The following is a 15,835-nucleotide window of genomic DNA, read 5'->3' as shown; positions in this document are numbered from 1 at the left end:
TCTCCTAACATCTTTGGTTTTCTGCTGAAGACAGTATTTAAGGTGAGGGTTTCAGTCATTTTGGTGAGTTAGTTTTCCTGGGTAGTGTCAGAGGGGAAGAAATTTTCCTCAATCCTTCTTAGTTCTTCAACAGAAAGCAAGAATATATATATAATTGAATTGAATCACTTTGTTGTACGCCAGAAACTAACACAACACTGTATATCAACTATACGTCAATTAAAGTATATGTATATACACACACACTGCTTATATGTGTGTGTGTGTGTGTGTGTGTGTGTGTATACTCAAATCAATAACATTATATGAAGGTCATCACTGCAAAAGAAATCAGCAAAAACTATGTGTTCTGACTTTAGAAAGCTATGCTAGTTACTGGAGTCTTCCAGTAGCGTTTAAACAATACAGTGCAGACCAGGGCTAAAAGGACAATGAGTGAGAAATATTGATTAGACAGACAAAACATCATATTCAATTTCACATTATCTTGAGGTTTTTAGGAAAGTCATTTTTTTTGTTTTATTTTTAATTGGAAGATGATTACTTTACAATATTGTGATGGGTTCTGCCATCATCAACATAAATCAGCCACAGGTATACATATGTCCCCTCCCTTTTAAACCTCCCTTCCACCTCTCTCCCAGGCAAATTATTTTTTAACTGAAAATATACTTTACCCAAAAAACTGCCATATACTGACCATGTGTATAACGAGTAACTCTATAATGCCTGTATAAGAGGTGTAAGGAAGATACAACTTTCTCACTACCAGTACTGTCAATCTCAAAAGCCAAAAGGCCCAGTCATCCTCAGGAAGAGAAATCTGGCAGAAGAGTTTATTCCGTTTTTATCTCCACATGTAGTTAAATATCCCCCAAATAATGAAGACTCATTTCAAGTAATTACTCTGCTTATAAGTTTTATTTACACAGTAATTGTTAATAGTGGATTTTAGTAAATTCCTTGTATTTACATTTTATATACACATTTATACTTGAAAGGTAAAGAAACTGTACAATAATAAAATGAGAAAAAGAAATACAGTAACGTAGGCCCAACTTAGGAAACAAATACACAAAAGTAAGATTAAATTTTGGCAGGTAGTACAACCTCAATGAGATTACTGCCAGGGGTTTCATTCCCTCTATCAGGGCCACCAATACCAAGGAAGTAGTTACCAGAGTTAATATGTCATTCTAAAACCTATTAAGACCCTGAGTACTCCCTCAATATTTTATTACACTACTAGTTTCCACTAAGAAAGCTCCTATGACAGGAGTTAACTTCTGAGGGCTCCATTAGTGGTCCCTAGGCTAGAATGACCCATGGGGTAAAAATACATGGGTACCATCTGGTCCCATATTCCTAAAGAGGCAGTCACTAACAAGGTTCCCAGACTTGTTAGTTTGAAGACTATATACCGCTAACAGAAATAGTGTGCTTAAGTGTTGTTTCAAACCAAAGTGCAACATAAAAGCACACTATAAGTCTAATTATTAACCAAATACCACGTTATATAGATACCAATAATAATAAAGTGATTTATTTTAAGCTCAAGAATCAAACATCATAATAAATTTAATGTCAGGTTACCAATAATTAATCATTCCTTTATCCACTATATCATCAAAGTTAAACTCATTAGAAAAAAATTAAATTTTATCTTTCTTTTACTCTCATTTCCATTTATTAGAAAATTATACACAGGGTTTTACAAGTCATGGACTTGGCTACATGTTGTTTCAAAATTCAAACTGGAATTAACAAATTTTGTTTCTACAGACAGTGAAAGAATTTTAACTAACAAACAAAGTCTTGCCAAGTAGCATGCTATTTAAGAACTCTCAGAATTCATTACTTTTTACTCTTATCAGTGAAAAACCTCATTTATGTTTATGGACTTACTCCCTCCAAAAAGTCTTCAGTCCATTAAAGTGCAAAGAAATTTTCTTCTACCAGTTAGCTTTCTTAAATTACTAGATGAACAATTTCTTAGACTAGAAACAGAAAAGCTAAATTCCTCTGAGTGACAGAAATTCCTTGAGAAAAAGAAACAATTTCCTTTCATAAACAGACATGATACTGTGGAAGACACTTACATAAGTGCTAAACAATCTCCTACCAATATTTCCAGTTCCCAAATAACCCAAATTTGCCCCGACCTGGGAGTGAATATAAACATCAGTGACATAAACACTTTACAATCAAAGTTGCTTATTATTGGTCTATAATATCTTCAAATGTTTGGAACTGGAGATAATATCTGTACTAAGGAGTTTACTTCAAATAGGTTTTCAGAATTTAAAGCAGTATTTAGCCTGTTCTGACCTCCAAAGTGCCTTTATGCTAATAGTTAAAAAAAGAAAAGATGTAAAAATTTTGAACTATATCCAAAGCTATTAAAAAATTTATTGCATTAAACTATTCACTCCATATTATGAAGTATGAACTAGCCATTTCAATTTTTTCCTTTGTAAAATGGCTCTCCCTATAAAATACTTTTTAAATTAATACTGTCAATGGGTTACTCATTTACTTCAGCCTCATGGAATTCAAAATCAGTAGTTTTCCATGTCTTGATTCTTTTAGCTCTCTTCAGCATTTTCTACCATGCTTTTTTACATAGGAAACAAAAACTTTTATCAAAAAACATTTGTTATATTGCAATTATTTTGTTAATTTTGAAGGTTAGCTTTTCAGAGCTGGACTATTATTCTTGTCTCCTTCTTTAATATCCTTCATCACAGATGCAAAGACCTGGAAATTATATAAAGTAAACATTAATGCTAAAAACAACAACCATGCAGATTAAAGAGATTTTAAAATCTATAGTTTATTAACATGAAAAAGCTTTAGCATACATAACTTTGCTCTCTGAAAGAGTGTCATTCTCAAATCCTCTTGTTTGTTTCAACCCAATTTTATGATATACAGTTAGATTCCAGTTTTCATCACTTGCCAATATTATAAAATTACTATTAGGTAACAAAACATTTCCTGGACCAATATTCGTTTTTTGGTGTGTTTTTTTTGCATTTTCCCAATATTTATTTTTTTAATTAATTTATTTAATTGGAGGCTAATTACTTTATAATATTGTAGTGGTTTTTGCCATACATTGACTGGACCAATATTCTTATATTTTCATTTTCATAAGCAATGAAAGTGTGAACTTATGCCTACTGTCCATCATTCATGAAGCAAGTGTTAACACTATTTTTTATGTCATATAACTTTAGACTATCAATATATTTGCTTCCCTAACAAGATTTAGCATCTAGAAAGTCAGAATCATACATTACATTCTTTTTATTGCAAACCCTTAGTACACATTCAGGTATTTAATACAATTGTTGTCTATATGAACTACCAAGGTGCTTATATAATTACCCTGGCAAATACATGACTATTGTAGGCTGCACTTCACTAAACTCAAAATATTACTGGACTTACATAAAAAATAAAGCCATAGGTCTGGAGAGGTGAAAGAGAAGCAATATTTTTTTCAAAGTCAAAAATTATTTTTAAAGCTTTTTCTTAAACTTAAGCACTAACATTTGAGGAATACTTAACTTTTTTTTAATTAAAAAAAAAACTTTTAATACATCTGTTAGAAGTAGGAAAATGTCACTCTACCTGAGTCCATTTTTTGGTACTATTCTGCATCTGAATGGCTGCAATACAGCTGAACAGTTTTTCTGATGTGATATCTTCCGGCAGTTTAGTTAGAAACTGTGCTATGTGAATAAAGTCCATCTGTAGAAGAATATCTTCATATAATCGGAGGATTCCTAATCCAGTCCTAAATAAAAATTCCTCCCCATCTCTGCAAAATACATCCCATACTCGACAGGCCAGATCAAGTGGTAGTGATTTGCTATATAGTGTGAAGATCCTAAAATTAGGGGGGGAAAAGTCATTGAAATTATTCATTCATTTATTCATTCACTCATTAAGCATCTCTATATAAAAAGAAGTGCCAAATTAGGGCTGAAAAGGCAAATAAGATATGGCTCCTTCCCTCAACTTGAGTAGTGGAAAATTAAGTAATAAATAACAGAAGTATGTGAATTTACAATCTTATGCAGTGATACAGCCTAATACAAACTACAATGGCAGAATAACCTCATGGTTAAGGGTATGGACTCTGAAACCAGCGTACTTGAGTCTGAATCTGCAATTTATTGATTATGTACCCTGAGTAAGATACTTAACCTTGCTGTGCCTCAGTCTGCTCATAAGTAAACAAAGATAATAAAATTACCTAAATGTAAAGTGTTTAGAATAGTGAATGGCACATAAGAAATGCTCTGTAAAAGTTACTTCTTATTACTGTATGAGGACAAGTACCTTATATTAACCTAAATACAAAACCATAAAGCCTGACTTCTCTCCTTTTTTTTTCTCTTCACAAACACCTACTGTTTTGTTTTCCGTTCACCAAACTTTACTTACTACTTCTTTTGGAACATGTGTACCCTCCAATAGAATCGCTAAAGGTTTTTCCCATCCTTTCTGATAATGTTTGATCATGTCTTTATTCAGTAGTACTTTGGAGTAGGACTGTGGTTGAGGAAGTAGGGAGAGAAGATGCTAGAGAACTTCTCTTGATGTTACCTTGGCAAAGAAGGTACACATTTTTTACACAGACTATCAGAGATACTGCTGATGAAACGTGAGCAAGGCAACTAAAGGCTCTCCCACCAAAAAATGAAATAAATCCTCATTAGCACTGCTACTTACTTATTCCTCTTTTTTCTTGCACCATTGGTTCTGGGCTTTGTATGTTACAAGCTCAATGGAGTGAAACAAAAATCCATGTCTACTTCTTAAATTATAAACACATATTTAATTGCATAACAGAAAGCAGAGGGAATTCCCTGGCAGTCCAGTGGTTAGGAGTCTGGTTTCCACTGCAGAAGGTTTGGGTTCTATCCCTAGTCAGGAACTAACATTCCAAAAGATGTAAGGCCCAGCCAAAAAAAAAAAAAAAACGAAACCCTCCAGAAAACCTAAAGCATACTCTTGGTAGTACAGAGAATACTAACTCACTGTTCAAAATGTGAAAGGGTATTAGTAGTGCCGAGGCAGTTTCTAGTATACAGTACTCACTTGGTATTAATTTCATCCTGTTCCCTTTATCAGTTGTGATCCTGTTTTGCCTCATGTTCACAGTTCTTAAGACGGACAATTGAGCAGTTTGACCCACCTTCTTTACAGATTTAGTATTTGATCTTGGTCCTTCAGGTCCCATAATATAAAACCCTTCTCCCCATGATCTTAGGTCCTACCCAAAGGAACTCTAATGTTTCTAATGGGAACAGGAGAATACACTGAAAAATAACTTAGTCTTTTTTTTAAAGTCTAAGTAGAAGAAACCTCAAACAACCATAAAGATAGTTGATCAATGCCATTATCTATATTAAAACTTATTATCACTTATATGAAACCCACTGATTTTTAATGATTAGGATTTAAGATTTAAATATTTCATATGTACTCTTAACAATCTATCTTAAGATCAACTGCTCTGTCTCTTGGGCAAAATTCACCCCCCTCTAAATAATCTACTGCTACTATTCAGCAGAGTCCTAGGCAAACCTTCCAAGTTAGAACAGAAGAGCTAGAACTGTAAAGTTAAAAAAAGGCACTAGCACCTAAATAAGGCATCAATATTTGGTCAGAAAACTGGATAAGGCCTTGGAAAAAAAAAAAGCTCTCAGTAAAGAAAACCCATCATAACTATCATAAACTCTTGTATGTTAAGAATATTAAAGGAATAGCACCTAATTCTTTCTCAGAGCTTCGTATGTACCTGGCATTGAGTGAGATAATCCATGCAAAACACTCTCACTACAACTCAAGATAGAGATATTATTACTCCCATTTTATAGTTTGGAAATTGAAATACAAACAGGGATTCTGATTTCAACCCAGAGTTCACACTCTTAATCAAATGCCTCCCAACAAAAATGTGAGGGTTTCTTTATACATAAGAGAAAAGTTTTTCTTATATGTATGATCCTGTGCATCAGATTTACTTTAGGCAACAAGTTTTACTCTGTTTCCTTTTAATTACTATATTCTATAACTTACCAGTCTATCAAGTATATGTCTGGTGTAAGACTATAAGATTTGAAATGAAGAAATAGTTTGGAGAGATTTTCTTCAAAAAATACTTCAAACGTTGCAAAATATTTCAACATCTAAAGATAGAAATTTCAACAAAATTATTTAAGAGTATACTCAAGAAATTGAGAAATTAAATCCTTACTCATAAGTTAATAGAAAATCTTGCTTAGCACCTCTTTCTGAGTCTTTTCATCAAGCATTCATAAAACTGTAATTCAATGAAAGGCTTATTTTAGATCACCTTGGTCTTCTAATTACTGTATTTTACTCTGTAAGGGCAATCAGCCTATAGAAACTGACAAAGAAAAACACAATTTATTCTAAATGTCCATACCATGCTGTGATCCACACGAAAAAAGGCTAACTGGCATGGCTTATTCAGGAGATTTGCAAATGCAATGAAGGCATCTGCTTCTTCCAAGTTGAGAATGAGAACTGCTGCTATGAAGGACATCCCTTGGACCTTCAAAGGGAAGAGAAATTAATGCAGGAGATGCAAGACGCACAGGTTCAATCTCTGAGTCGGGAAGATACCCTGGAGTAGGAAATGGCAACTCACTCCAGAATGCCTGCCTGAAAAATTCCAGGGACAGAGGAGCCTGGCGGGCTATAGACCATGGGGTCACAAAGAGTCAGACATGACTGAGCAACTGAGCACATACAGTATTAAAATAAAAGTTTTATTTTAAAATGTCAATATTTAATAAGTGCTAAAAATTAAATCCTTTATGATGAAACTTACAATGAAAAAATTTAAATGAATGTCAACTTAAAAATATGAAGGGGTTATGTAATGTTTTTATGATTCTATTATAGAACACATGAGCAAAAGAGATTCTCTGCTTAAATTTCACTTTCTTCATAAGGACAGCTTTAATACTACAACCTACCCCATGACCAAACTTTACTTTCTCCCCAACCCATGTCATGCTTTTTCTATAACACTTATCACCTTTTAATATAACATGTCATTTACTTATTTGTTGTTGTTTATTGTCTGTCTCCATCTAAATTATAAGAGACAAAAAGGCATCTTTATTTTGTTCACAGAGCTGAATAAAATGCCTAGAACAAAGCCTGGCATATAGCCATAAGCACACAGTAAATATCTGTTGAGTGAATGGATGAATAAACAAATGTAAAACTGAACATGCAACAAAATAGGGTAAGTTGTATCAGACAGCCACCGTATTGTGAAATCTCTAAAATTTTTCTATTTTAAGACAAAGGCAAGAAAATGAAGGTTTTATGATTTCCAGTAAAACATGACAAGTTGAACACACATTTTTCTTTGTCCCCTTCCCTTCCAAATCCAACTAAGATAGCAATAAATAAAAAGATAAGTATTAACCTAGAAGAACAAAAAAGAAAATGGAAAATAATAGAGACAGTAGATAAAAGATGTCAATAGTATTTTGGAAATGTTAACTATACAAGGAATATTGAGACTAAAATATGTGCTGAGGAGAAAGCCAGTCAGCAAGCAAGCCAATTCAGCCACAAATTCTGGAAGGCTCAAGAACTGAAGTTATCAGGCACCTCTAAAACTGAAAGGAAGGACTAAAATTGGATTGGTTAAAAATTTGTAAAAGGAGCAAATCCCTTCCTCTACTCTGTATGTACAGGTACCTACCTTTTCCTCAACCCAGATGAACATAAGAGGTTTATCTCTAAAGAGACAGTCAGGAAAAGGAGAGTTAGGGAAATGGGGAGAAGGCAACACAGGTTGGATAAGAAATAAAAGTTTACAAATTGAATGGTCAAATCCCTAGCTGCTCTCCAAGAAAGCTGGCAATCAGTCTCACAAGCCTCTGGCAGGAAAGGGAAAATTCCTCTCAGAGTAAGCTGACAGGACCAAGAAAAAAACCACAGAGATACAGACATTTGAGAGCTAATACAACATAAGGTACTATGAGATAAGACAGAGAGACTGTTTATATTCGAAAGACAGATTGAAACAAATACTTACATAACCAACATCTGGTCGGTAACATGTATATGCCCCTAATATACTATGTAAGACATCATGATATGGGCCACCCTTAGAGAAGAGAAAAATGAAATGTCAAACTCTACAAATAATTGTTTCTAAGTTAATTCTCAAAAAACACATTAACTTTGTATTTCCTAAATGACTAGTTTTGGTCAGTATACTTAATCACTCTGCAAAGATATGTTCTAAAGTATGGATAAAAAATATTTAATTGTGGAAAACCAATAGTCAAATAAACTAACTTGATGGATGGATACAAACTATAGAGTTGTATGCAATTTTAAAGATATCTAAAGTTGGCACAATAAATTTATAATGAACACAGATTCTTTCATTTGATATAATATAATTTCAACAAAAGAAAACCATGAAGATACAAAATTAAATTTATTAATAATAACAAATTTTAATCTTAATGGTAAAACTTTCAATCTCACTTTGCCAATGTAGAGAATTCCATGAATAAAGACTTGTCATATATACATATAAAATGTAATCATTACTCTCCTCATAAAATGTAAGCAATTTCATAATAATTTCTGCACCAAAAACAAACCTTCCTATTTCAATAATAATTCTGAAAAAAAATTAAGTTTTGGAGCAAACTTCCTTATAGTTTACCAATTTACTAGGCAAAAATGTTAAAATTCAGATATTTTACAGAATAGAAATTCACTTCAGGGAAGATTCATCAAGTACCTTTGTGTGCTATTCTAACTGCAACACATTCAATCAGTGGAATAAAATAACAGAAATGCCTTTACTATTTTCCTACTAGTTTTGCCTTTTTTATATAAAGGCCTCCAATTTTTATAGTTATGCTTTTAAAAAATAATAGCTATGCATTTAGAGAATTTGTTCCTTTGGATTAAAAAAAATAGTTGCTACAAGCTAGTTGAGATACCCTTACCTTCTGAAAGATGTAGAGCGATGGAAATGTACGGGATATGTCCAACTTAATTAATTCTAGACTGGCCTCTCGATCAGCAACAGATACACCTGCATTTGCCAGGTAGATACTTGTTATACCAAGTTCAGTCTCGTAAACACAGAATGATCACACACAGCATGTATGTTACTTAAGGAAAGTTAAAAGCTGAATAATCAATAACTTTAAAGAAACATCACAGCTTTCCTGGAACTTATAACCTTAAACCTGTATGCAGGTCAGGAAGTAACAGTTACAACTGGACATGGACCAACAGACTTGTTCCAGATAGGTAAAGGAGTACGTCAAGGCTGTATATTGTCACCCTACTAATTTAATATGCAGAGTATATCATGAGAAACACTGGGCTGGAAGAAGCACAAGCTGGAATCAAGACTGCCGGGAAAAATATCAATAACCTCAGATATGCAGATGACACCACCCTTATGGCAGAAAGTGAAGAACTAAAGAGCCTCTTGGTGAAAGTGAAAGAGGAGAGTGAAAAAGTTGGCTTAAAGCTCAACATTCAGAAAACTAAGATCATGGCATCCAGTCCCATCACTTCATGGGAAATAGATGGGGAAACAGTGGAAACAGTGTCAGACTTTATTTTTGGGGGCTCCAAAATCACTGCAGATGGTGATTGCAGCCATGAAATTAAAAGACGCTTACTCCTTGGAAGGAAACTTATGACCAACCTAGACAGCGTATTAAAAAGCAGAGACATTACTTTGCCAACAAAGGTCCGTCTAGTCAAGGCTATGGTTTTTTCCAGTGGTCATGTATGGATGTGAGAGTTGGACTGTGAAGAAAGCTGAGCACCAAAGAATTGATGCTTTTGAACTGTGTTGTTGGAGAAGACTCTTGAGAGTCCCTTGGACTGCAAGGAGATCCAACCAGTCCATCCTAAAGGGAGATCAGTCCTGGGTGTTCATTGGAAGGACTGATGTTCAAGCTGAAACTCCAATAGTTTGGCCACCTGATGCGAAGAGCTGACTCATCTGAAAAGACCCTGATGCTGGGAGAGATTGAAGGCAGAAGGAGAAGGGGACGACAGAGGATGAGATGGTTGGATGGCATCACTGACTCAATGGACATGGGTTTGGGTGGACTCTGGGAAAGGTGATGGACAGGGAGGCCTGGCATGCTGCGGTTCATGGGGTCGCAGAGTCAGACATGACTGATCGACTGAACTGAACTGAATATGAAGAAAGAATCTATACATTTATCACAAAGTTTTATGGTAAAAGATTTCTGTTTCTAGGTTTTATAAAATGTAGGGGAAAGACTACTACTTCTGCAATAACAACTAGGAAAAAGCAGATTTCGAATACCTTATGTTTTAAAAAAGACATAAGAGGAAATTCCCTGGTGATCCAGTGGTTAGGATTCTGCCCTCTCATTGCTGAGGACCTGGGTTCTGTCCCTGGTCAAGGAACTAAAATCCCACAAGCCATGTAGTGTGGCCAGAAAAGAAAAGAAAAAAAAAGGGCATAAGAGAATGGTGAGCACCGAGAGTTCTAAAGGGTTTAAATCTCAAAAAGAGAAGAGCCTTGCCTTTCCTTTCCCAGGTAAGTGGATACCAGTGGCCACTTTAATTCCTAGGGGCATCTGCCAAGTGTGGGAATGGGCTCAGGACTGAGCCTGCCAGAGACGAAGGTACTCTGCTTGAGGAAAGAATGCAGAAGAGCTTTTCATGGCCCAATGAGACTGATTTAGAGGAGCCTGAAAGTACATCTGGTTTTCCTCTGTGGGACTTTTGCTGGGTTCCAGTATAATGCAGAAGGCCAGGCTGGAAAGACAATGAAATCCAAGGGCACATGGCCCTTGGGAGAATGTCTGATTAAAGCACCGAGCCCGTGGTTCCTTCCATCAACAAATTTGAAACCCAAGATGAACTAAGTCTATCTAAAGCTGCAATCCTGCCCAACCTCGCTCAGTTACTGACTGAATTGAAGTGATAATCCAACAGTATAAGAGAGAAGAGCATGCTTCCTCTTTAGGGGAGGTCACAAACGAGCTGTGAAGATCATCTATCTTTTAAGTAAGAGGTGGCCTAAAAATACTACACCCCATTACTTTTACTGTTGTGATTAAAAACTGGACTCTGGAGTCCAACAATCGGGGTTTACATCACAGCTTTGCTGTTCCAAGTTAACTATTCTGAGCCTCAGTTTCCTCTTATATCATTCAATATAATAACATCTATTTAAAGGGTTATTAACATTAAAGGAGATAATGTATGTAAAGAATTATTGCAGTTCCTGGCATATTGGAAAAAATCACACACATATCTCAGCACCTGGATTTTGAGAAATTTCTATTTACAACAACAAAAATAGCCCACCTTCTACATCATTCTCTGAACTTGTTTCACTGAAACTTTTCCACCGTTCCTTTGCTCTTGAGAGGAAGATTTCATAAAGTTCTGGGGAAAAACAAGAATAAAAATTCATAAATAATAAGAAGGAAATTTATCCACATACTTCTATTTTTACTGAAAAATAAAGATAAAAATCTTACTATATCGTCAGATTTCTCTTATGTGGTAGGTATCAAAAACATGGTAAACTGAAGTACTTGATTCTATCAAAACAATTCATTACACAACCAGAAAGGTAAAATACTGCAGAGTGGTCATCCAAATAGCTACAATATAGAATGAATGTTAACAGGCTGGAAAAGATGCTTCTGCTAAAGGAGTATCACTGTGGAATAGCAGAAACATGATTTTCTTAAAGTCAGTCACACCTAGATTCAAATTCCAGCTCTGCCACTTACTACCTGTGAGACTTCAAGAAAGGTACTTGATCACTCTGGAACTAGGCTGTCTTTGCGGGTAAACTGGAGGAAAGTAACACCTACTCATGGGGTTGTATGTGTGTGCTCCGACAATTCAGTTGTGTCTGACTCTTTGCGACCCCATGGACCACAGCCAGCCAGGCTCCTCTGTCCATGGGATTTTCCTGGCAAGACTACTACAGCGGGTTGCCATGCTCTCCTCCAGGGAATCTTCCCCACCCAGGGGTCAAATCTAAATCTCCTGAGTCTCCTGCATTGCAGGTGGATTCTTTACCTGCTGAGCCATCCAGAAAGCCCATGATTAAATAAGGTAATTTACATTAAGCTCCTGACACCATATACATCCTTAACAAATACAAATGCTGGTTCTTGCTTTTCTTTTCTTAAAATTGTTTTTTCTATTATGATATTGCTGTGATATGATATCTCTATTATTATATTATGCTAAGGCTAACAAGCTATTCAAAGCTACCAAACTTCACAGATTTCACCAGAAGGCCTACATACAAAAATCTTAATCCCTACATTTTTACTTCAACTGCCCAATCACTTTTTGAGACTATTACTCTGTGCTTTCATATACAAGATCTCATTAAAATTTCAAGAACAAAAGAAATTGAAAATTTTTTCATCTCTCAAATTTTAATTGTTTCTACTTGCTAACTAACCACTACAAATATGTTAAATTTTACATAAAAATAGTAAATTTCAATGCAAAACAGCAGAAAGTATTTCTGGCCCAAATATCAAAATTTATATAATACTGCCCAAATACCAAGAACATATTTTGCTTCAGTTAATCTTTTTTTTTTTTTAATGTATTTACTACTCATGGTTTGGAAAGAAGAAATTTTTTTTTCTTTTTTTAAAATATAAATGTATTTATTTTAATTGGAGGCTAATTACTTTACAATATTGTATTGGTCTTGCCATACATCGACATGAATCTGCCACGGGTGTACATGAATTCCCTATCCTGAATCCCCCTCCCACTTCCCTCCCCATCCCATCCCTCTGGGTCATCCCAGTGTACCAGCCCTGAGCTTCCTGTATCATGCATCGAACCTGGACTGGCAATTCCTTTCACATATGATAATATACGTTTCAATGCCATTCTCCCAAATCATCCCACCCTCGTCCTCTCCCACAGAGTCCAAAAGACTGTTCTATACATTTGTGTCTCTTTTGCTGTCTCACATACAGGGTTATCGTTACCATCTTTCTAAATTCCATATATATGCATTAGTATACTGTATTGGTGGTTTTTTTTTCTGACTTACTTCACTCGGTATAATAGGCTCCAGTTTCATCCACCTCATTAGAACTGATTCAAATGTATTCTTTTTAATGGCCGAGTAATACTCCATTGTGTATATGTACCACAGCTTTCTTATCCATTTGTCTGCTGATGGAACCTGGCTATTATAAACAGTGCTGCGATGAACACTGGGGTACACGTGTCTCTTTCAATTCTGGTTTCCTCGGTGTATATGCCCAGCAGTGGGATTTCTGGGTCGTATGGCAGTTCTATTTCCAGTTTTTTAAGGAATCTCCACACCGTTCTCCATAGTGGCTATACTAGTTTGCATTCCCACCAACAGTGTAAGAGGGTTCCCTTTTCTCCACACCCTCTCCAGCATTTATTGCTTGTAGACTTTTGGATAGCAGCCATTTTGACTGGCGTGAAATGGTACCTCATTGTGGTTTGGATTTGCATTTCTCTGATGCAAAGTGATGTTGAGCATCTTCTCGTGTTTGTTAGCCATCTGTATGTCTTCTTTGGAGAAATGTCTGTTTAGTTCTTTGGCCTATTTTTTGATTGGGTCGTTTATTTTTCTGGAATTGAGCTGCATGAGTTGCTTGTATATTTTTGAGATTAATTCTTTGTCAGTTGCTTCATTTGCTATTCCTTTCTCCCATTCTGAAGGCTGTCTTTTCACCCTGCTTATAGTTTCCTTTGTTGTGTGGAAGCTTTTAAATTTAACTAGGTCCCATTTGTTTATTTTTGCTTTTATTTCCAGTATTCTGGGAGGTGGGTCATAGAGGACCCTGCTGTGATTTATGTTGGAGAGTGTTTTGCCTATGTTCTCCTCTAGGAGTTTTATAGTTTCTGGTCTTACGTTTAGATCTTTAATCCATTTTGAGTTTATTTTTGTGTATGGTGTTAGAAAGTGTTCTAGTTTCATTTTTTTACAAGTGGTTGACCAGTTTTCCCAGCACCACTTGTTAAAGAGATTGTCTTTTCTCCATTGTATATTCTTACCTCCTTTGTCAAACATAAAGTGTCCATAGGTGCATAGATTTATCTCTGGACTTTCTATTTTGTTCCATTCATCTATATTTCTGTCTTTGTGCCAGTACCATACTGTCTTGATGACTGTGGCTTTGTAGTAGAGCCTGAAGTCAGGCAGGTGGATTCCTCTAGTTCCATTCTTCTTTCTCAAGATTGCTTTGGCTATTCGAGGTTTTTTGTATTTCCATACAAATTGTGAAATTATTTGTTCTAGCTCTCTGAAAAATACCGTTGGTAGCTTGATAGGGATTGCATTGAATCTACAGATTGCTTTGGGTAGTATACTCATTTTCACTATATTGATTCTTCTGATCCATGAATACGGTATAGTTCTCCATCTATTAGTGTCCTCTTTGATTTCTTTCACCAGTGTTTTATAGTTTTCTATATATACGTCTTTGGTTTCTTTAGGTAGGTATATTCCTAAGCATTTTATTCTTTTTGTTGCAATAGTGAATGGAATTGTTTCCTGAATTTCTCTATTTTCTCATTATTAGTGTATAGGAATGCAGGGGATTTCTGTGTGTTGATTTTATATCCTGCAACTTTACTATATTCACTGATTAGCTCTGGTAATTTTCTGGTGGAGTCTTTAGGGTTTTCTATGTAGAGGATCATGGCATCTGCAAACAGTGAGAGTTTTACTTCTTCTTTTCCAATCTGGATTCCTTTTATTTCTTTTTCTGCTCTGATTTCTTTGGCCAAAACTTCCAAAACTATGTTGAATAGTAGTGGTGAGAGTGGGCACCCTTGTCTGGTTCCTGACTTTAGGGGAAATGCTTTCCATTTTTCATCATTGAGGATAATGTTTGCTGTGGGTTTGTCATATATAGCTTTTATTATGTTGAGGTATGTTCCTTCAATTCCTGCTTTCTGAAGGGTTTTTTTTTTAATCATAAATGGATGTTGAATTTTGTCAAAGGCTTTCTCTGCATCTATTGAGACAATCATATGGTTTTCATTTTTCAATTTGTTAATGTAGTGTATTACATTGATTGATTTGCAGACATTGAAGAATCCTTGCATCCCTGGGATAAAGCCCACTTGGTCATGATGTATGATCTTTTAAATGTGTTGTTGGATTCTGTTTGCTAGAATTTTGTTAAGGATTTTTGCATCTACGTTGATTAGTGATATTGGCCTGTGTTTTCTTTTTTTGTGGCATCTTTGTCAGGTTTTGGTATTAGGGTGATGGTGGCCTCATAGAATGATTTTGGAAGTTTACCTTCGTCTGCAGTTTTCTGGAAGAAGTTGAGTAGGATAGGTGTTAGTTCTTCTCTAAATTTTTGGTAGAATTCAGCTGTGAAGCCGTCTGGACCTGGGCTTTTGTTTGCTGGAAGATTTCTGATTACAGTTTAAATTTCCATGCTTGTGATGGGTCTGTTAAGATTTTCTATTTCTTCCTGGTTCAGTTTTGGAAAGTTGTACTTTTCTAAGAATGTGTCCGTTTCTTCCAAGTTGTCCATTTTATTGGTATATAATTGCTGACAGTAGTCTCTTATGATCCTTTGCATTTCTGTGTTGTCTGTTGTGATCTCTCCATTTTCATTTCTAATTTTACTGATTTTTCTCTCTTTGTTTCTTGATGAGTCTGGCTAATGGTTTGTCAATTTTATCTTTTTATTTATTGTTTTATTTATCGTTTTCTCAGTAGTCATGTATGGATGTGAGAGTTAGACTAGAAAGA

At 35.2% G+C, this 15,835-nt stretch overlaps 1 protein-coding gene across 2 annotated transcripts in view; it reads right to left on the bottom strand.

Annotated features, from left to right (window-relative positions):
- Positions 1-994: 994 nt before the first annotated feature.
- The window catches only part of TBC1D12 (TBC1 domain family member 12), a 93,881-nt gene continuing 79,040 nt past the window's right edge, over positions 995-15,835 (bottom strand). The window contains exons 7-13 of one of the 2 annotated variants that reach the window (XM_068961432.1): positions 11,401-11,481; positions 9,036-9,124; positions 8,102-8,173; positions 6,467-6,595; positions 6,097-6,206; positions 3,637-3,895; positions 995-2,757 (exon numbers count right to left, since the gene is read on the bottom strand). In XM_068961432.1, the coding sequence (XP_068817533.1) occupies positions 2,689-2,757; positions 3,637-3,895; positions 6,097-6,206; positions 6,467-6,595; positions 8,102-8,173; positions 9,036-9,124; positions 11,401-11,481 (809 nt within the window). In that variant the 3' untranslated portion in view covers positions 995-2,688. Of the gene's footprint in view, positions 2,758-3,636; positions 3,896-6,096; positions 6,207-6,466; positions 6,596-8,101; positions 8,174-9,035; positions 9,131-11,400; positions 11,482-15,835 lie in introns of both variants that reach the window. The other variant, XM_068961433.1, reaches the window with a different exon arrangement.

This window comes from Capricornis sumatraensis, chromosome 23 (assembly GCF_032405125.1).
Source record: "Capricornis sumatraensis isolate serow.1 chromosome 23, serow.2, whole genome shotgun sequence".
NCBI classification, from domain to species: Eukaryota; Metazoa; Chordata; class Mammalia; order Artiodactyla; family Bovidae; genus Capricornis; species Capricornis sumatraensis.
The sequence above is the reverse complement of the archived record's forward strand: the minus strand, read 5'-3'. Positions and strand labels throughout refer to the sequence as shown.